Raw genomic sequence first — 23,418 nt, 5'->3', positions numbered from 1 at the left:
AATTCCAGTCAGCCTGAAATCTGTCAGTACCACAACCATTTGCAGAATTATGCCTTTTCAAATTCATTTCAACACAGCATTGTGGTGACCCAATTTAAAAAATTGCGACATGTTTCCCAAGCTTACACTAGCCAAGTCAAGGTCTCTGGGTAGGATTTCCTAATGAGTGAGATTTGTATAGTGGCTTCAATGTCTAATATGAACTGAATTGGCATGCCCCAGTTATTTCATTTAAAATCTTTGGCGCCAGTAGAGATTTTCATGTCATTTTACAGAGCTGGATTTTACTATTTTGATTACGATGCAGATTTATATGCATTTGTTATGAACTTTTTGTGTATTAGAAGAAAAATCTAGCCTCAGTTAAGCATCACTAAAAACAAAGATTAAAGTTATGCTTCCCATAATGGCATTTTTCACATCGACAGAAATTATGTTTTTTTCTCCTTCTGTTCCTGATAGGTTTCTTTTGTTTCTCAACATATAGTGTCATGGAATCATAGAGATGTACAGCGGAAACAGACTTTTCAGTCCAACATGTCCATGCCAACCAGATATCCTAACCTAATCTACTCCCATTTGCCAGCACTTGGCCCATATACCTTTAAACCCTTCCCAATCAGATGCCTTTTACGTGTTGCAATTGTACCAGCCTCCACCACTTCCTTTGGCAGTTCATTCCATACGCGCATCACCCTCTGCGTGAAAAGTTACCCCTTTGGTCCCTTTACTATTATTCCCCCCCTCACCCTAAACCTATACCCTCTAGTTCAAGATTCTTACACCCCAGGGAAAATACCTTGTCTATTTATCCTATCCATGTCCCTCATGATTTTATAAACCTCAGCCTTGGACACTTCAGGGAAAACTGCCCCAACCTGTTCATTCTCTCCCTATAGCTCAAATCCTCCAACTCTGGCAACATCCCTGTAAATCTTTTCTGAACCCTTAGTTTCATAACACCCTTCCAATAGGAGGGAGACCAGAATTGCAGGCAATCTTCCAATAGGCCTAACCAATGTCCTGTACAGCCGCAACATGACCTCCCAACTCCTGTACTCAATACTCTGACCAATAAAGAAAAGCATACCAAACATCATCTTCGCTATCCTATCTACCTGCAATTCTACTTTCAAGGAACTATGAACCTGCAGACCAAGGTCTCTTTGTTCAGCAACACTCCCCAGGACCTTACCATTAAGTGCATAAGTCCTGCTCTGATTTGTTTTTCCAAAATGCAGCACCTTGCATTTCTCTAATTGAACTCCATCTGAAACTCCTCAGCCCATAAGATCAAGATCCCATTGTAATCTGAGGTAACCTTCTTCGCTGTCTATTACACTCCAATTTTGGTGTCATCTGCAAACTGACTATCTATACCTCCAAAGTTCACATCCAAATCATTTATATAAATGATGAAAAGCAGTGGAAACAGCACCAATCCTTGTGGCACACCACTGGTCACAGGTCTCCAGTCTGATAAGCAATCCTCTACCACCACCCTGTCTTCTACCTTCGAGCCAATTCTGTAGCCAAATGGCAACTTCTCCCTGTATTCCATGAGATCTGACCTTGCTAACCAGCCTTCCATGGGGAACCTTGTCAAACGCCTTACTGAAGTCCATTTAGATCATATCTATTGCTCTGCCCTCATCAATCATCTCTGTTACTTCTTCAAAAAACTCAATCAAGTTCGTGAGACATGATTTCCCATGCACAAAGCAATGCTGACTCTCCCTAATCAGTCCCTGCCTTTCCAAATACTTGTAATTCCTGCCCCTCAGGATTCCCTCCAACAACATGCCCATCACCGATGTCAGGTTCAGTGGTCTATGGTTCCCTGGCTTGTGCTTAACATCTTTCATAAATAGTGGTACCACATTAGCCAACTTCCAGTCTTCCAGCACCTCACCTGTGACGATCAATGACACAAATATCTCAGCAAGGGGCCCAGCAATCAATTCCCTAGCTTCCCACAGAGCTCTAAGATACACCCTAGTCTTGTCCTGGGGATTTTATGTGTTTCAAGACATCCAACACTGATGCAAAATACTTGTTTAGTATCTCTCCCATCTCCTGCGGTTCCACACACAGGCTGCCTTGCTGATCTTTGAAGGGCCCTATTCTCTGCCTAGTTATTCTTTTGTCCTTAACATATTTATAAAATCCCTTTGGATTCTCCTTAAACCTATTTGCCAAAGCCATCTCATGTTCCCTTTTCGCCCTCCCGATTTCCCTCTTAAGTATACTCCCACTGCCTTTATACTCTAAGGATTCTCTCAATCGATCCTGTCTATACCTGACACATGCTTCCTTCCTTTTCTTAACCAAAATCTCAAATTTCTATAGTCATCTACTTTCCCTACACCTAACAGCCTTTCCTTTCGCCCTAACTGGAATATATAGTCTCTGGACTCTCATTATCTCATTTTGAAGGTTTCCCATTTTCCAGCCATCCCTCGAACTGTGAACATCTACCCCAAGCAGCTTTTGAAAGTTCTTGCTTAATACTGTCAAAATTAGCCTTCCTCCAGTTTAGAACTTCAACTTTTAGATCAGGTCTATCCTTTTCCATCACTATTTTAAAACTAATATGATTATGGTCACTTGCCTGAACATGTTCCCCCACTGACACCTCAATCACCTGCCCTCCTTATTTCCCAAGAGTAGATCACATTTTGCACCTTCTCTAGCAGGTACGTCCACATACTGAATAAGAAATTTTTTTTTTGTACACACTTAATTTCCTCTCCATCTCAACCCTTAATGCTAGTTCCGGTCTATGTTTGAAAAGTTAAAATACCCCACCATAACCACTCCATTATTCTTACTGAGCAATATAAAAGTCAGATGTACACAGTCAGCTTTGTTAATTCACAAAGAAGAATATTGTTTTTAATTGAAGCCTATACAGTACTTAACGTTAAGGCGCTGTAAACGTTGCAAAGTTGAAGAGACCCAGATAAAAATAATTGAATTTACTTTTTCTGTTCATTCATATGAAAATGTTTAACATTTTATTGGCCTTTTCAAAGATCATAAAAAATATGCTGTAGCATTTTACAAAGAATTTTTTGATACTCATCTAATAATCTCTAAGCTGTGAGCTAAAGTACAGATATTGAATAGTTAAGCATTTAATCACGCACTTTTACAGCCCATTTTTTCAAATAGGCTCTTCAGTTCAAGTTGTTGCAATTCTGTTTTCACCCCGCAAACAAAGACTTTGGATGTACTCTGGCTAATTAGAGTGGACATATGAGCAACAGTCAACCGTGAACCTGCATTAGTAACAACGATATCGTCATCCATGTTCATTAAGACCTTCACTGAGTGTGGTGCAAGGCTTCGACCTTTATCCTGGAGGAAGGAGGAGGATACTAGAAATTACTATCACTTTCTTCTGTTAAAAAACAAGACACAATTTCCTTAATTTAAAATATGGTTCAGAAATTCTTTGAGAGAAATATGGAATTGTATATTACTTTCTATTTTGAGGTCCTGTGAATTCTTCTATTTACCTGAATTACCATCTTGTAACTGGTGACAAGTTCCATTTCATAAAGCTTAGCAGTTAGATGGGTTGGAAAAAGTAACACATCTTGGCAGTGTCGATCCTCACAGAAAGTCAGACCCTCGAGTTGCTGAGGACATTTCACCTTTGTAAAGCCCTCTCTCTCCAGTAAATTGGTTACTTCTTCAAAGCTGTCCAATCACAATGTAACGACAATCAGCAGTTTTAACCAGTCAACAGTTTCAGGTGCAGTAGCAATGTCAATATGAGAAACCATTTCACTGATTCTCCATTTACATACTATTGGTATCCTCTAGTCAAAATAGTCTGGAACACTATCAGTATTGGTCCAATAATAATAATCCATTCTTGTCTGTGTAGGCTGTTTCATTTGGTCAGTATAAAAGGTGTGTCTGTTGGTGGGTTTATTTGATGGGTGCTACGGATACTCACAGAGGCACATTGTAGCTTCGCATGTGTCAACATGGTATAAAAAGTTTGGGGGAAAAATAAATAACCAAAAGGAAAGGAGAGCTCAATGACAGCTTCACAGCAGGCGAGAATCATAGAATCCCTGTAGTGCAGACAGACGCTATTCAGCCCAAGCCCCTCTGAAGAGCATCCCACACTCCTAACACTATGACCATAACCCCACATTTACCATAGCTAACCCACCGAACCTACAATACGCTGGACACCACAGGGAAATATAACTTGGTTGAAAAGTGTGGCACTGGATAAGCACAGCAGGTCAGGCAACAGGAATTCCTGAAGAAGGGCTGACACCCAAAATGTTGATTCTCCTGCTCAACAGATGCTGCCCGGTGTGCTGGGTTTTTCCAGCACCACGCTTTTCGACTCTGATCTCCAGCATCTGCAGTCCTCACTTTCTCCTAGGCAATATACCATGGCCAATCCACCTGACCTGCAAACCTTTGGACTATGGGAGGGAACTGGTGCACACAAAGGAAGCCCAGGCAGCCATAGAGAGAATGTAGTTACCCAAGACTGAAATCAAACCTAGGTCTGCGAGAGCTGGAATGCCATTAGAGAGGTGGCAAGAGAAGAATGGGAATGGAAGGCACAAAATAGCATCAGAAGCTTGAAATGCAATAAGATGGAAATGACATAAGGGAGAAGAATGAGTACAGTAGTTGATATAATGGAATTGGGTAAGTGTGGCAAAATGGCATGGAGAATTACTTGATACAACTTATATGAAAGCTTTTCTTTCTCAAAAAAAACCCATTAGATTTGAATAACCCGACGTTTAGAAAAGCTCTTAGGAGAATGACATCAGTATTGACTCTATAGATAAAGGTGATGATGATGATGATATTAACAGTCCACACCTTCCAGAGTTTCTACACAGTCTAACTCCAATTGGCATGCCATCACACAAATTTAGACTAGAAGAACAGCAGTTAAGTTTTGCTACAAAATTTGAATCGTAAATAAGGAATGGAACCACACTGATACTTAGGAAGCTGTTTTCTTCAATTATAATTACTGAAATTATAACAGGCATATTTTAAGGAAATATTATAATAAATGATAGAGACTATTACTAGTCAAAGCAGTTGTTTCAACTGGGGAGAAAACAGTTTCCAGTTAGACTTTCATACTTCAGAAAGCCAGATTCACCAAAAAAATTCTATTTATAACGATAAATCCCCATGAACAGCTTTACAGATTGAAATATTGTAATTCTTTTAAATTCTTTGATGAAAATTTAATTTAAATTATTTATAATATTATTGCAAGAAAAGTACAAATATGATTATAAATGTTTTGTGAGTTTGCTAATTCACAGTAACTATGAAAATTTTGTCTGTCAGGTAAAGTTTAAGACTTCGGCTGCTAAAGTAATACGCTATTAACTAACCACACTTATGATACTATCATGTATCATTTGATGAAGTGGTACTGCTAGCAAATTTGAATCACACTAATTTCCCACCAGTAAAACATATAACTATGTTGTGTAATGTTAAGTGTGAAATGGAGATTTTTTTTTTAAACTGATTACCTTGTCTTTAATACATTTATCCAGGCATAGAGTGGCAAAAAAGAAGCTCGACGTTCCTGATTTCTAACAGATTCTGGAAGAATTAAATCGATGGAGATTGCATCATTTTTAATCCGGCATCGAGCAAGTGCAGCTGCAAGTTTTGTTTTAAAGCTATATAAAAATGGGATATATCATGTTAGTTTTTAAATAATCACAATGAAAACATATGGTTTCTCTCAAAAGAGTTACCACATATTTACTCAGAATGCAGCTCCTCCAAACACCCATACTCGATACTAAATTTAAAATGCATGTCTTCAAATCCTTCCATATTTTCACCCCAGCCTACTACTGCAATTTCTTTCAGTATGACTTTCAACATTATGTAGTTTTATAACTCCAGTCCTTTCAGCACTTCCAACCTTCACATACCCTTGGTGTATTTTTTCCCCCATTTTTGGTAAGAACAGTGAGGTGTGAATTGAAGGTGACCTTTGGACTGTGAGCAGCAGCTTGTTTCAAAAGCAGGAAAGACCAAAATAAATTTAAGTTTATTTATGGGACCTGTCATGGGAAATTAGTTGCAGGTTGATTATTGTTTAGTAAACTCTAGACATTTTGAGTCCGGAGATGCATTATACTCAAAGGCTGACAAAAGTCTGAATGTTAACAGAGGTCATCATAGGGATTACTAACGCTGACTAGTTTAAGAAAGAGAATGTTGGAAAACATATGAAGAGAAACTAAAGTTTGAATTGATTTGAGCTGTGTTTTTAGACAAAAATGGCTCTGGCTGTGAAAGCTGCTAGGATTAGTTTTGGTTACTCTCTAGTTATCGTCCCATTATCAATTTATTGACAGTTCAAGAATAGAATCCCAGTTGTAAAAAATAAGTGAATATTCCTTGGAACCTACCAGAAACTGTTTGCATTGCAAAGTATCTTCAGAAAGCAAACAAAATACAATCTGATGTGCATGTAATACTATACATCGTTAAAACTGCTTAAGTGAACTGGCCAACTTCTATTTTTCTTTTAGTTTATCCCCTGACTGTGTGTGTCTGTTTATGAGAGAGTGGAGGCTATGTTCAAGGAAGATGAGGTTTAAGTTGTAGACATTAACTGCATTACCTTGTTCAGTTTTGCTCTGAAGTAACAGAATTAATAAAAAATTGTTAATTTTTGTTTGAACTATAAACCTGGTTTCTGATATGTTATCCTCAAGGGATTATGGAAAGCTCACATAGCTCACTAGAAGGCAATAATATAAAAAGGAAAAAATGCTGGTACAGCTATAAGCAGTTCTGGTTAGGTCATGCCTAGAGTACAGAGTATAGTTCGGTGTACTAGACCACACCCTAGTCTTGGACAGAATGCATCATAAATTCACCAGAATATTACCAAGATCAGGTTGTAAGTTTGCTCGCTGAGCTGGAAGGTTTGTTTTCAGACGTTTCGTCAGCATACCAGGTAACATCATCAGTGAGCCTCTGATGAAGCACTGGTATTATGTCTCACTTTCTATTATGTGTGCCTTGGTCTCTTAAGGTGGGTGATATCATTCCTGATTCTTTTTCTCAGAGGATGGTAAATGAGGTCCAAATCAATGTGTTTATTGATCGAGTTCTGGTTAGAATGCCTGGCCTTTAGAAATTCCCGTGAGTGCCTCTGTTTAGCTTGTCCTACAATGGATGTGTTGTCCCAGTCAAATGGTGTCCTTCCTCGTCTGTATGATACTAGTGATAGTGGGTCATATCTTTTGGGTGGCTAGTTGGTGTTCATGTATCCTGGTGGCTAGTTTTCTGCCTGTTTCTCCAATGCAGTATTTGTTACAGTCTTTGCATGGTAATTTGTAAATGACATTTGTTTTGCTGATTAACTACAGAAACAATCATCCCAACACCCACAAATGGAGCTGTATCAGGACATTATATCAATGAGTCACAACACACTGCAGCATCCAGGAACTATGAACAGCCAAAGAAAACTACCTATACAATATAGTCAGGAAGAACAGGTACCCAATAAACCCAGTCTGCCGATTTCTCAACAACAAACCCAAACAAGCAGACAAAACGTGCCCAGAAAACCACTTTACCCTACAAAGATGTCTCTGAAATGACTTCCAGACTACTCAGACCACTTGAAATCATGGTAGCCCACAAACCTACCAACACACTAAGACAGCGGCTAATGAACCAAAAGGACCCTATACAACCAGCAAAACAAATGTCATTTGCAAAATACCACACAAAGACTGTAATAAACACTAAATTCAACAAACAGGCAAAAAACTAGCACCAGGATATATGAACATCAACTAGCCACAAAAAGACATGACACATTATCACTAGTTTCCTTATATAGATGAGGAAGCACACCACTTTGACTGGGACAACACATCCATCGTAGGACAAGCTAAATAGAGACATGCATGGGAATTCTAAGCAGAACTCCATCAATAAACACTTCGATTTCGACCCCATCTGTTATCCTGAGGAAAAGAACCAGAAATGATAAATAGAAAGCGGGACATAACACAGTGCATCATAACACCGGAGGCTCACTGAAGATGTCACCTAGTATGGTGGTGCAACATCTAAAAACAAACCTTCGAGCTCAGTGAGCACACTTACAATCTGAGCTACAAATCTTCTTAAAAATGGTTACCAGGTTGCCAAAAATCCAACCATGAGGACAGAGTACAGAAATTAGGCTTGTATTCCCTGGAATGGAACAGTTGATTTAATTGCAGCTTTTAGGATTTTGAAGGGAATTGATAGTGCAGTTGTATACTTTACATTATTAAGCAATTTTCTCCATTTAAGATACAAACTCTTCAGTTAAACTAAAGCAAAATTAACTAAGAGAATTTTTTAAAATCACAATTAAAGTCACAAAGCAACACAATTAATATAAAATTTTTATTCCTTAAATAAAGACTGAAGTATATCTGCTTCTGTGGCCATGCAGTTTGAAGGCATTCCTAGTTAAGAAGAGCATTACTATACCTATACCACTATCGCACACAATGTAACTTTAAGACAGAATGTGACTTAAGAAATTTAAATTATACTTTTCAAAACAATGAAGCAAAGGTGAAGATAGGAATATCTTTGCTCTTCACAAAATCAAGATACCCGATTAAACATGAAAGTGAAATTTGACTGGTGTTGCATTTCCTATTGGTAGCCTGACCCCACAGCCCGAAAAATATATTCAGTGCAATAGGCAACAATGTCATTTTAATGTTATTTTATGAAAAATAAATTACCATAGAAATATTTAAACAAAGATAGTTGTTCAAAGTTTGTGAGAAGATTTGTAGCTCGGGTGCTCGTTGTTGTGGTTCTGTTCACCAAGTTGGGAATTTGTATTGCAGACGTTTCGTCCCGTCTAGGTGACATCCTCAGTGCTTGGGAGCCTCCTGTGAAGCGCTTCTGTGATCTTTCCACCGGCATTTATAGTGGTTTGAATCTGCCGCTTCCAGTTGTCAGTTCAGCTGTCCGCTGCAGTGGTCAGTATATTGGGTCCAGGTCGATGTGCTTATTGATTGAATCTGTGGATGAATGCCATGCCTCTAGGAATTCCCTGGCTGTTCTCTGTTTGGCTTGCCCTATAATAGTAGTGTTGTCCCAGTCGAATTCATGTTGCTTATCATCTGCGTGTGTGGCTACTAAGGATAGCTGGTCGTGTTGTTTCGTGGCTAGTTGGTGTTCATGGATGCTGTTATGAGTCCTAGTGGTTGCAGTAGTCTGGCTGTCAGTTCGGAAATGTTCCGTTGACAACGGAACGAGGACATGCCGCAACCCAAAGGACTAGCCACACTACCATACATCAAGAGCATTTCCGAACTGACAGCCACACTACTGCGACCACTAGGACTCATAACAGCACACAAACTAACAGCCACTCTCAGACAACAACTCACCTGAACGAAGGACCCGATACCCAGCATGAGCGAAACCAATGTAGTGTACAAAATCCCATGCAAGGACTGCACAAAACACTACATAGGACAAACAGGAAGACAGCTAACAATCCGCATCCATGAACACCAACTAGCCATGAAACGACACGACCAGCTATCCTTAGTAGCCACACACGCAGATGACAAGCAACATGACTTCGACTGGGACAACACTACTATTATAGGACAAGCCAAGCAGAGAACAGCCAGGGAATTCCTAGAGGCATGGCACTCATCCACAGATTCAATCAATAAGCACATCGACCTGGACCCAATATACCGACCACTGCAACGGTAAGCTGGAACTGACAACCGGAAGCGGCAGATTCAAACCACTACAAATACCAGAGGAAAGATCATAGAAGCGCTTCACAGGAGGCTCCCAAGCACTGAGGATGTCACCTAAACAGGGTCGAAATGTCTGCAACACAAATTCCCAGCTCAGCGAACAGAACCACAACAAAGATAGTTGTTCTGTGGATAGTAAATTATCACCTCTAGTTCATTGTTGTAGGCTTTGTCTTACAAAATTAACCGAGAACATCTCAGTACACTGATCATTTCTGAGCAAATATCAAAATAATGGCCTGCAAACTAATAGTGGTATTTTGCATATCCATGACTTACATGGGCAACAGTATATGCAAAAGCAAAATTATCTTCAGTCAGAACCACCTAGTGGAATTTCCAAAACATAGTTTGGATCTTGATCCATTTTAGACCCTTGAAGTAAAGGTTTAAATCTGCCAGAGTTCTCTTGAAAGGCAGGGTATGGAAACTTTCAGGAGAAGTATGTTGTGCTTTAGAATTTTTTAAAGTGGTAATGAATGCGAGTAAACAGTAGATAAATTCATTGGTGCTGTTGAGGGTGTTGTTGCATTATTAAGGAAGCTGACAAGAAAGTGGTCAGGGATGATATCAAGGGACCTTATCAAGCTGTCAAGGAATTTAATTGGCTTGCCATTAGCAGTGTTTGAAGAATACTGTGTGCATTGTAAAAAAATCACCCGTGCTTGCTATTTCACTCGGTGTGTCTGTTGGCATAATCCCAAGGGCTGTTAATGAAGGATTTGAAATGCATTTTACAAACTATCATTATCACAGTCCATCAGTGATTTCTTCAAGTGCTTGTAAAGTCTTTAAAATGGACCAAAGAGTATGAATGCTTGTTTTTAAGAAAGGATTAAATGGCTGAAAGAAGTTAGTTGCAGTGAATGGATTTTTATAAATATAAGTTTTTTTAAAGACATCAACACTTAGAACTTCATCTCATTTCACCTTTGCATGGATTTCAAGATCTATCCATTGGTAAAAGATATGTTGGCATGGAGGATGCAAGGCCAAAAAATGTGGTGATAGCAGGGCATTTTGGCATGAGTTAGCACTAATTTGGCATATGGTCTATATAGGGCCATGGAATGGGTAAAGGACCATGGATTAATATGCAATGTCTAACGAGCCAGGGTGAATGGGTGGCAAGCATGATGCAACATACACTAACAGGGGTGAAGTACAGCAACTGTGTGGGGTGAAGCCTGTTTTTTGTTACTTATTCTGCTGTGGCTGGGACAAAGTCCCAGAGCACCAAGGCAGGCATTTCTGATGACTTGGTTTCACTTCCTTCAGTACTCTTTCCAAGGTCAGTATGCTCCACTCCCATCATGCCCCTTCCTCCAGAATGAAAATCTGAATACCCAGGGCACTAATTCCTGGATCATGTTTGCCAGCAGTTAGTCAAAAGTTAACGGAATTGCAAGAATGTCTAGACAGTTTCCTCTAGCCTTAAATTTCTTTGATCATGTCATCACAGTATATCAATACCAGGTGAAGGGAATTTAAAGTTTTCAGTAATTCCTCGCGAAAGGAAGATGATTTAAAATTACTCCTATTCTGCAATAATGAAATGAGATTGGGGGTGTCCAGCTTCAGCACTACTTACCAATGGAGCTACATTCTCCTATTATTAATCTAAAACACAAGTTTACTAACTTGATTACCAAAATTCAGTAAATACTCCAGAAATTTTTGCTTTACATACCTGTAAAGGCTTTTTTCTACTTTTCTAACTACTGGTATTACATTCTCCTCTGCTTCAGAGATGGTTCTTGGTTGGAATTTACGATCTTGGTAATCATATAGCATAATAACCACCAGACTTGTTGAATCAAGAGACTGGGAAAAAAATAAGAAAACAAATACAAAGCATTATCACAAATCAGGATAACAAAAAAGCTTTACTGATACTTTAAAACGTTAAACATTTGCCAGCTGAAGTTCAGCATGTTTCGTATATTATCCTTGCTGGTGCTATGTTTAGTGCCTACAATGATAACAAGAACATCAGTAAGAATAAAGTAACAGTGATTTCAGTTTGGGTCAAATCAAGTGATGCTCAACATCCCATTCTAGAGATCATTAGTTCATCAGTAGCTGGGTGGCCATTTGAGGACTGATGAGACTCATGAAAATATAGCAATAAATGCTTAGTATTTACTGTTTTCTCATCTTCCACGGGTTCACAGTTATTGAGAGTTTGGTTTGTATATGTTGAAAGCTTTCCAGACCACAATAAAGTGAATGTCTTAGTTACCTGAAGTTGGAATTCAGACCAAAGTAAAATAGCCAGCAGGAATAGCAGACAGAGAACATAAGCAGAGGGGTAAAGCAAGCAGCAACGAATACACATGCCACAGATTGTACAGGTAGATATGGAGTCTCCTTGACTAGAAACCTGCTGCCTCTGAGAAGAAAGCCTTCGCTCTGGTGCGCCAGCCAGCCAATGGTTACCACTAGTTTCCAAAGTGGTCATTTTCCTCAATTTCTTTTGCCTCTGGATCCTTCCAGAGAGATATTCAGGATTTCTTTGGGCAGAGCTAGCAGTTACCTGACAAACACTCAGGAGACCACCACTCAGTAGAAGCAGACACTCAGGTTTTCAGCTCTGGCCAACTTCCCACAGAGACAGGGCATTATCAATTGCTGATCAACCACAAGTACTCATAGACAGAAAGGGCGGTCACTTCAATGCATATCTAAATTGCAATCACAGGAAGATTCAACTGCAGATGTGTACTCAGTTCTTCGTAATTGCTGTGAAGTTCTTAAGAAACAACAGCATTCAGAATCAGAATGGCACGTATTGTTAAACTTTGACTATTCTTTATTGATTTTAAATTCCTCTTGCTGATTTACATGCACATGGTAATCTAGAGTGGGAAAAATGCAGTGAAATTTTCAATACAGTGGTTGCCATGATGCTTTTGTTGTTCACCATAAAAATTCTCTAACCTATTCAGACCCGGTTGTACACCTCAGGAGTGGTGCTAGGAAACAATGATAGCTGCTTCAAATTGACTGATACCATCCATTAGAATCAGAGCCAATAAAGCCCAACAACTCAAATAATGACACAAAGCAGTCCTGTAAACAATCGACCCGCCAATGACCACCCACAAGTTCCTATTAACTCATGGTTTTCCCATTCAATATCAAACAAGTTAAAAGGTATATAATTGATTTATCATTCAACAGCCAAGAAGTGTAAGACAGGGAAGTAATAGAAATTAATACATTTTATACAGCTCTACTAAAAACCAGGAGAGGCATCAAACTGCAAAAAATTCAAAATACATTTTCTCATAGAACCATGCATACACTATTCTGTACGTACAAAGTTTCCTGCTTTCTTTTCCCATTGCTCCGATGTGATGCAACACCTGAAGCTTATGCAAAGGTGGAGATAGATTGCTCATAACCCTGTTTTGATGGTTGAGATATTCTTAACATATGATCTCTGGATTTGGAGCATGGAAACATCCTTCCAAAAGATGCATGGGAACACCACTTGCAAGTTCCCCACCAAGTTAGACACAATCCTGACTTGCAACTATATCTGTTACTTCCACATCACTGAATCAAAGTCCTAGGTGAGACTGATTCTGTGCTTGGGAAGACATTGCCAGAGATTCACAGTAGCATGTGGACTACTCACTGGTTGGAAGGGGAAGAAGTGGGAGACAGGACGTTTTCAACAAGTGAGAAGAGGTAAAAATATTACCTTATTTTTATGAAGGTCATCATATTTCACTCACTGTTGAAATCAAATCAGCATGACATCTGTTGTATGATTTGTGGGCCACAGATTCTGTCACCAGGTACCTCATAGGACCCACCTCAGATCGCCAGGAATGTCAAAATGCCACTGATCACCAATGCTTCCTCCTCTGCTGTTAGCTTGGACATCTGTGGAGGACCACCTCCGATTTTATCCCTCTCCCTAGTGCTCTGTGCTCTTTTCTGCAGTGAAGGAAGGAACAGATCTATAAGTTATTGTAATGGTATGAGTTTATTCAAAGGATGCAGTGCATTTTGTATGGGTGACTATGAGGGAGAGGCATCAAATTGCAAAAGTATTCTGAGGGTCAGTGGCAGTGGCAGACACATCAGAACTGGAGGGTTTTTTCATTCTTTCATGGGATGAGAGCATAGTTGAAAAAGTCAGTATTGGCACTGACCTCTCATTGCCCTTACAAAGGTGGTAGTGAGCCATCATTTCGAATAATTGTAGTTAGTGCAATATAGGTGCACCCACAGTTTTGCGAGAGAAGGAACTCCAGAATTTTGATGAGGAAGTAACAGAGATATAGTTCCAAGTCAGGATTGTATCTGACTTTAAGAGAACTTATATGTGTTGGTTGAGTTCTGCTACTCTTGTTTCTCAAAAGCAAACAAACTAGGATCAGGAATAAATCATTCTTCCCCTCAAACAGATCAGCCATTCACAAGACCACAAGACACAGGATCAGAAATTAGGCAATTCAGCCCATCCAGTCTGCTTTACCATTCAATTATGGCTGATACGTTTCTCAAGCCCATTCTCCCGCTTTCTCCCTGTGATCCTTGATACTCAAGGACATATCTATCTCCGTCTTAAATATACTCAATAACTTGGCCTCTACAGCCTTCTGTGGCAATAAATTCCATAGATTCACCACTCTCTGGCTGAAGAAACTTCTCCTTATCTCCGTTCTAAAGGTCATCCCTTTACTCTGAGGTTATGCCTCTGGTCCTAGTCTCTCCTACCAATGGAAACATCTTCCCAACATCATCTCTACCTACGCCATTCAGTATTCTAAATGTTTCAATAAGATGCCCCCCCCCCCCTCATCCTAAAGACCTAGAGTCCTCAAATACAGCTCATATGTTAAGGTTTTTATTCTTGGCACTAGTCACAATGACTGCAGATGCTGGAAACCAGATTCTGGATTAGTGGTGCTGGAAGAGCACAGCAGTTCAGGCAGCATCCAAGGAGCTTCGAAATCGTCGTTTCGGGCAAAAGCCCTTCATCAGGAATAAAGGCAGTGAGCCTGAAGCATGGAGAGATAAGCTAGAGGAGGGTGGGGGTGGGGAGAAAGTAGCATAGAGTACAATGGGCGAGTGGGGGAGGAAATGAAGGCGATAGGTCAGGGAGGAGAGGGTGGAGTGGATAGGTGGAAAAGGAGATAGGCAGGTAGGACAAGTCCGGACAAGTCATGGGGACGTGCTGAGCTGGAAGTTTGGAACTAGGGTGAGGTGGGGGAAGGGGAAATGAGGAAACTGTTGAAGTCCACATTGATGCCCTGGGGTTGAAGTGTTCCGAGGCGGAAGATGAGGCATTCTTCCTCCAGGCATCTGGTGGTGAGGGAGCGGCGGTGAAGGAGGCCCAGGACCTCCATGTCCTCAACAGAGTGGGAGGGGGAGTTGAAATGTTGGGCCACGGGGCGGTGTGGTTGATTGGTGCGGGTGTCCCGGAGATGTTCCCTAAAGCGCTCTGCTAGGAAGCGCCCAGTCTCCCCAATGTAGAGGAGACCGCATCTGGAGCAATGGATACAATAAATGATATTAGTGGATGTGCAAGTAAAACTTTGATGGATGTGGAAGGCTCCTTTAGGGCCTTGGATAGAGGTGAGGGAGGAGGTGTGGGCACAGGTTTTACAGTTCCTGCAGTGGCAGGGGAAAATGCCAGGATGGGAGGGTGAGTTGTAGGGGGGCGTGGACCTGACCAGGTAGTCACGGAGGGAACGGTCTTTGTGGAAGGCGGAAAGGGGTGGGGAGGGAAATATATTCCTGGTGGTGGGGTCTATTGGAGGTGGCGGAAATGTTGGCGGATGATTTGGTTTATGCAAAGGTTGATAGGGTGGAAGGTGAGCACCAGGGGCGTTCTCCAGGGGTTGGAGGGGTGGGGTCTGAGGGCAGAGGTGCGGGATGTAGACGAGATGCATTGGAGGGCATCTTTAACCATGTGGGAAGGGAAATTGCGGTCTCTAAAGGAGGAGGCCATCTGGTGTGTTCTATGGTGGAACTGGTCCTCCTGGGAGCAGATCCGGCAGAGGCAGAGGAATTGGGAATATGGGATGGCATTTTTGCAAGAGTTAGGGTGGGAAGAGGTGTAATCCAGGTAGCTGTGGGAATCGGTGTGTTTGTAAAAAATGTCAGTGTTAAGTCGGTCGTCATTAATGGAGATGGAGAGGTCCAGGAAGGGGAGGGAGGTGTCAGAGATGGTCCAGGTAAATTTAAGGTCAAGGTGGAATGCGTTGGTGAAGTTGATGAATTGCTCAACCTCCTCGCGGGAGCACAAGGTGGCGCCAATGCAGTCATCAATGTAGCGGAGGAAGAGGTGGGGAGTGGTGCCGCTGTAATTACGGAAGATCAACTGTTCTACGGAGCCAACAAAGAGACAGGCATGGCTAGGGCCCATACGTGTGCCCATGGCTACCCCTTTAGTCTGGAGGAAGTGGGAGGATTCAAAGGAGAAATTGTTACGGGTGAGGACCAGTTCGGCCAAACGAATGAGTGTGTTGGTATAAGGGTACTGTTGGGGACGTCTGGAGAGGAAAAAACGGAGGGCTTGGAGGCCCTGGTCATGGCGGATGGAGGTGTAGAGGTATTAGATATCCATGGTGAAGATGAAGCGTTGAGGGCCGGGGAAACGGAAGTCTTGGAGGTGGTGGAGGGCGTGGGTGGTGTCTTGAACGTATGTGGGGAGTTCCTGGACTAGGGGGGATAGGACAGTGTCGAGACTCTTCTGAACACACTCCAAGGCCAGTACATCGTTCCTGAGATATGGGACTCAAAACTGCACATGTACTCTATATGTGATCTGACCAGAGCCTTTTAGAGCCTCAGAAGTACATCCCTGCTTTTATATTCAAGTCATCACAAAATAAATTCTATCATTCCTTACTACTGACACAACCTTCAAATTTAACTTGACAGAATCCTAGACTTGAACGCCAAGTCTCTTTGCACTTCAGACTTCTGAATTTTGTCCCCATTTAGAAAATGATCCATGCCTCTATTCTTCCTACCAAAGTGCATGACCTCACACTGTCCCACATTGTACTATGATCATGGGTGATATTCTACCTCAAGTCCACTGTCCAAACCACCTTCCATATCCTTCAATGAGAAACCTAAAATGTGTTGATCACAGAGAATTGAACAGATTTACAATCCTTTAAGCAAACAGGTTTCAACTCATCTCAGTTCTAAATGCATTTTCCCTTGTCCTGAGATTGTGCCCCATTCTGGATTTCCTTAGCTGGGCAGGGTGGGGGCGGGGACAGGAGACTCTTAGCGCCTAACAAGAACCTTTAGAATCTTGTAAAACTAGATAACATTTCCACCTCCAACTTGCATGCCCCCATCCCCTTCCACCAAACATTAGAAGTTCAAGCCAAAGAGGATCAACTTTCATCAACATAACACACTGCCATACAGCAAGATGTGAACTCCCTCAGCTAAGAACTGCTTAAATGCAAGTCAAGCTTCCCATCTCAGTTACTGCATGAATTGACAGTGACAGAGCAAGGTAAGGCAAGGCAAGACAGGGATGCTCTGAACAAGCAGGTAGGTATCAGAGGAAGTGCGAAGATAGCAAAAGTGCATCCCTGAGAAGCAGCCATAAGACCATAGGACTATAGGATATCAGACCAGAATTAGGCCATTTGGCCAATCAAGTCTGCTCTGCCATTTGATCATGGCTGATATGTTTCTCAATCACATTCTCCTGTCTTCTCTCTGTAACACCTGATCCCGTGACTAATCAAGAATGTCTGTCTTAAACACAATCAATAATTTGGCCTCCACACTCTTCTGTGGCAATGAGTTCCTTCAATTCACCACTCTTTGGCTGATGAAATTCCTCATCTCAGTTCTAAATGGTTATCCCTTCACTCTGAGGATATGCCCTCAAATCCTACTCTCTCTTACTAGTGGAAACTGTAGCGATTATAACGAGGTCAGCCAGGTAGAGCTCTCAGAATAGGAGTTTCTGTTAACCTTGTTTACCCTATATCAATTTCAGGTAGCTCAGGCAATAATTCAGATATTAACACCTTCAAGGTGCTTCTTAATTTGGTATCTAGCTCCTCAGTATGTTCAAAACCTCTTTCCTAGTTCTACTTGGACACCAATGACATAGGTAAAGTCGCCACAGTCTTACCAGGCCATAGGACTGTGTTCTCATTAGACAGAGATGATTGGTGTTTTAACCTGAGGGTCACCAAACCTTAAGCGAGGAGAGGAGTTGAGAAGGAGAATCCTTCATGGTAACCTCAGCCAGTGCAGGAATTGAATCCAACTTATTAGCACCACTCTGCATTGCAAACTAGCTGTCTAGCCAACAGAGCTAACCTTGTTCTGGATTAGTGGTGCTGGAAGAGCACAGCAGTTCAGGCAGCATTCAAGTAGCTTCGAAATCGACGTTTCGGGCAAAAGCCCTTCATCAGGAATAAAGGCAGTGAGCCTGAAGCGTGGAGAGATAAGCTAGAGGAGGGTGGGGGTGGGGAGAAAGTAGCATAGAGTACAATGGGTGCGTGGGGAAGGCTGCTGTGCTCTTCCAGCACCACTAATCCAGAATCTGGTTTCCAGCATCTGCAGTCATTGTTTTTACCCAGAGCTAACCTTGTGTGTCTACTTGAACTACAATAATGGGATCCTCCCCTTCCCAATATAGGTTCTTCCCCAGCTCAGACCAGATATCCTGAACCCTGGCACTGGGCAGACAATACAGCATCTTGACTCTCACACTTTGCTATAGAAAACAGTGTCAATCTCACTAACTATGCTGTCCCTTACACTACTTCATTCCTTTTGCCTTCCCCTGCTCAGATGGTTTCCTGAAGATAGGCTCAGCCCAGTTATCGGGGATTTTGGACTTGTATAATCAAACACTGTTTAACCCTCATTCACTCATGTTTTCTACTCTATACTCATGCCTCTGCACTTCCCATGTCTCCTCCCATGAAACGAAAACCACTCAAAAATCTGTGTGAAGAAAACTGCTGCTCATACAATCATGTGCGTCAGAGTTTAAATAGCAGAAACCTTTCCCCTGTTTCACAGCTTTTAATTTTGTTCAAATCAAAACACTGGAAGACAAAGAAAGATGGACATCATTAAATGATTATAAAAACTGATCCATCTAAAGTACTCGAACTATAGCGTTTCTAGCCAATATTTGGAAAGCTAAAATCCCCCCTAACAACTACCTTGTTACTTTGTCCAAGGAGGAGAAAGTGAGGACTGCAGATGCTGGAGATCAGAGCTGAAAATGTGTTGCTGGAAAAGCGCAGCAGGTCAGGCAGCATCCAAGGAGCAGGAGAATCGACATTTCGGGCATAAGCCCTTCTTCAGGAATGAGGAAAGTGTGTCCAGCAGGCTAAGATAAAAGATAGAGAGGAGGGACTTGGGGGAGGGGCATTGGAAATGCGATAGGTGGAAGGAGGTTAAGGTGAGAGTGATAGGCCAGAGTGGGGGTGGGAGCGGAGAGGTCAGGAAGAAGATTGCAGGTTAGGAAGGTGGTGCTGTGTTTGAGGGATTTGACTGAGACAAGGTGGGGGGAGGGGAAATGTGGAAACTGGAGAAGTCTGAGATCATCCCTTGTGGTTGGAGGGTTCCTAGGCAGAAGATGAGGCGCTCTTCCTCCAACCATCATGTTGCTATGGTCTGGCGATGGAGGAGTCCAAGGACCTGCATGTCCTTGGTGGAGTGGGAGGGGAAGTTGAAGTGTTGAGCCACGGGGTGGTTGGGTTGGTTGGTCCTGGTGACGCAGAGGTGTTCTCTGAAATGTTCCGCAAGTAGGCGGCCTGTCTCCCCAATAGAGAGGAGGCCACACCAGGTGCACCGGATTCAATAAATGATGTGTGTGGAGGTGCAGGTGAATTTGTGGTGGATATTGAAGGATCCCGTGGGGCCTTGGAGGGAAGTGAGGGGGGAGGTGTGGGCGCAAGTGTTGCATTTCTTGCGGTTGCAGAGGAAGGTGCTGGGAGTGGAGGTTGGGTTGCTGGGGGGTGTGGACCTGACGAGGGAGTCACAGAGGGAGTGTTCTTTTCGGAACGCTGATAGGGGAGGGGAGGGAAATATATCCCTGGTGGTGGGGTCCGTTTGGAGGTGACGATGGATGATACGATGTATATGGAGGTTGGATGAGGAAGAAAACTGCAGGGGATGGGCACGACTGAAATATGGAGATTGTTCAAGAAACAGCTACTATGTGTCCTTGATAAGTACGTACCTGTCAGGCAGGGAGGAAGTGGTTAAGCGAGGGAACAGTGGTTTCCTAAAGAAGTTGAATCTCTTGTCAAGAGGAAGGAGGAGGCTTAAAGGCTCAGCAAGGGCGCTTGAGACATACAAGTTAGCCAGGAAGGACCTAAAGAGGGAGCTAAGATCATCCAGGAGGGAACATGAGAAGTATTTGGCAGGTAGGATCAAGGAAAACCCTCAAGCTTTCTATAATTATGTCAGGAATAAAAGAATGACTAGAGTAAAATTAGGGCCAGTCAAGGACAGTGGTGTGAAGTTGTGCATGGAGTCCGAAGAGACAGAAAATATTCACTTAGCACCTCTTCTATAAGTGCTCACACAAGAAAATGACAATGTTGTCAAGGAGAATACTGAAATACAGGCTATCAGTCTGGACAGGTCAAGGCTCATAAGGAGGAGTGTTAGCAATTCTGGAAAGTGAAAATAGACAAGTCCCCTGAGCCAGATGGGAATTATCCTAGGATTCGCTGGGAAGCCAGGGAGGAGATTGCAGAGCCTTTGGCTTTGATCTTTCTACTGTCATTGTCAACAGGAATAGTGCCAGAAGACTGGAGGATATCAAATGTTGTTGCCTTATTCAAGAAGGGGAGTAGAGACAACCTTGGTAATTATAGACCAATGAGCCATGCTTTGGTTGTGGGTAAAGTGTTAGAAATGATTTCAATAGATAGGATAACCCTCTAGAAAGGAATAAGTTGATTAGGGATAGTCAACACAGTTTTGTGAAGGGTAGGTCATGCCTCACAAACTTTAATGAGTTCTTTGAGAAGGTGACCAAACAGGTGGATGAGGGTAAAGCGCTTGAAGTAGTGTATCTGAATTTTGGTAATGCATTTGATAAGGCTCACTACAGTAGGCTATTGCAGAAAATAGAGAGGCATGGGATTGAGGGTGATTTAGCAGTTTGGATCAGAAATCGGCTAGCTGAAAGAAGACAGAGGGTGGTGGTTGATGGGAAATATTCATCCTGGAGTTCAGATACTAATGCAAGGATCTGTTTTGGGACCACTGCTGTTTGTCATTTCTATAAATGACTTTGATAAGGGTGTAGAAGGATGGGTTAGCAAATTTACAGATGACACTAAGGTCGGTGGAGTTGTCGATAATGCAGAAGAATGTTGCCGGTTACAGAGGGACATAGATAAGCTGCAGAGCTGGGCTAAAGGTGGCAAATAAAGTTTAATTCAGAAAAGTGAGAGTGATTCACTTTGGAAGGAGTAGCAGGACTACAGAGTACTGAGCTAATGGTAAGATTCTTGGTTGTGTGGATGAGCAGAAAGATCTCTATGTCCAGATGCATAGATCCCTGAATGTTGCCATCCAGGTTGATAGGGTGTACAGTGTGTTAGGTTTTGTTGGTAGAGGGATTGAATTTCAGAGCCATGAGGTCATGTTCCAACTGTACAAAACTCTGGTGTGGCCACATTTGGAGTATTTCGTACAGTTCTGGTCGCCGCATTATAGGAAGGATGTGGAAGCACTGGAAAGGGTGCAGAGGAGATTGACCAGGGGGTTCCGTGGTATGGAAGGAAAATCTTATGAGAAAAGGCTTTGGTCTTGAGGCTGTTTGCATTAGAGAGAAGGTGGTTAAAAGGTGACTTGATAGAGACGTACATGATGATCAGTGGATTAGATAGTGTGACAGTGAGAGTCTTTATTCTCAGACGGCAATGGCTAGCATGAGGGGACATAGCTTTAAATTGAGGGGTGATAGATATAGGACAGATGTCAGAGGTAGGTTCTTTACTCAGAATAGCAAGGGCATGGAATGCCCTGCAATAGTAGTGGACTCACCAACTTTAAGGGCATTGGATAAACATATGGATGACAATGGAATAATGTAGGATAGATGGCTTCAGATTGATTTCATAGGTTGGCACAACATTGAGGGCTGAAGGACATGTACTGAGCTGTAATGTTCTATGTTTCTATTTGCCAGACTGCCAAGTCAGTCCAGTTTAAATAAAAACCAGCACAATGGGACAGCACCTCGTTCCCCAGCACAGGTGGCAACTTCTCATTCTCTCAATAGATGCACGTGCTGATGTATTAAAACAGCTTGGCTAGCAGCACAGCTACTTTTGAAGCAGAAAACTTCAGCACTATAGCTAGGATGCTGTTAGAAGTTTTTGCCTTGAACAATCTTGTAAAATAAACCCTTTTTATATCGCTAATTAAGGGCCTAAGCCTACTGGGAATCCACCTACAAACAAATGAGAATTTCTCACTTAATCACAAACATAATCGACTTCAAAAGCAAACATCACAAATCAAAACAGTTCCTTACAATGATGCTCATGGTGACATTACCAACGTATGAAAGAACCAGAAACCATTCAGCTTTAACTGTGATCTCTGCTGCAGCTACAATGAACATGCCCAGACTTGTTCTTGTTTCTATCAACAAACAAAGCCTTTTCTGTATGAATCAAAATAGATATGTCTGATGAAAAATTCATAAATCTGACAAATCCTACACCAGAGAGACTGCAGCAGTTCACAAAGGCAGTGATTGTCATGAGGTCAGCCAGGCGGACTGCAGAATAGAAGTTCCCTGACTGGGGTCATGAACCTAGTCCAATAAGGGAACCTTGGCTGACAGATATAAAATAGGAATGTTAGGGGTTCCGTTCATTCCAGAAGCTCTGAGCTAGCTCGGTCAGTGTCATGTACTGTACACAAGTAAACAAAGGGTGGTTTGGTGAAGGGATACCAGCCTCTTGGAGTTATATCAGAGGCAACAGGAGTAAAACACACTCCTTTACAACTGCCACTTCTCTGCCCATTGGCCCAAATCCTGTTGTAATCTGAGGTATCTCTATGCAACCGTCACCTTTGAGTTGGGGGTCAACATTTGTGGCATCATGCTACTATTTGGGAAGCTTGACTCGTTCAATCCTGCTGATGACTGGGCCCAGTATGTGGAAAGAATGCATTTTTTTTTCTGGGCAAATGACATTGGGGCAGATGAAAAGCAACAAGCAATTCTCCTGACAGTTTTTTCAGTTATTAGGAGTTTAACTTTCCCTGAGGCACCAAATCCTAAACCCTTCCTAGATTGTTGGATTTAGGAAAGAAATATTACAACTCAAACCTCCTGTAATTTTGAGATGCCAATTGTTTTACTCAGCAATTCCAGAACCAGGGAAATCCTGGTGAGTGCACGTAGAAAGTCTGAGGAGGGATAGAGCTCTTCGGGAGATTAGATTAGATTAGATTCCCTACAGTGTGGAAACAGGACTTTCAGCCCAACAAGTCTACACTGACCCTCCGAAGAGTAACTCACCCAGACCCATTTCCCTCTGACTAATGCACCTAACTCTATGGGAATTTAGCATCA

General features: G+C 42.0%; 1 protein-coding gene across 3 annotated transcripts in view; it reads right to left on the bottom strand.

Annotated features, from left to right (window-relative positions):
- LOC140476030 (putative methyltransferase NSUN7) overlaps window positions 1–23,418 on the bottom strand; it is a 173,555-nt gene that overhangs the window by 85,739 nt on the left and 64,398 nt on the right. The window contains exons 4-7 of one of the 3 annotated variants that reach the window (XM_072567962.1): window positions 11,533–11,666; window positions 5,544–5,696; window positions 3,522–3,705; window positions 3,150–3,360 (exon numbers count right to left, since the gene is read on the bottom strand). In XM_072567962.1, the coding sequence (XP_072424063.1) occupies window positions 3,150–3,360; window positions 3,522–3,705; window positions 5,544–5,696; window positions 11,533–11,666 (682 nt within the window). The remainder of the gene's footprint in view (window positions 1–3,149; window positions 3,361–3,521; window positions 3,706–5,543; window positions 5,697–11,532; window positions 11,667–23,418) is intronic. The other 2 variants (XM_072567970.1, XM_072567979.1) reach the window with 2 other exon arrangements.

This window comes from Chiloscyllium punctatum, chromosome 1 (genome assembly GCF_047496795.1).
Source record: "Chiloscyllium punctatum isolate Juve2018m chromosome 1, sChiPun1.3, whole genome shotgun sequence".
Taxonomy (NCBI): domain Eukaryota; kingdom Metazoa; phylum Chordata; class Chondrichthyes; order Orectolobiformes; family Hemiscylliidae; genus Chiloscyllium; species Chiloscyllium punctatum.
The sequence above is the reverse complement of the archived record's forward strand: the minus strand, read 5'-3'. Positions and strand labels throughout refer to the sequence as shown.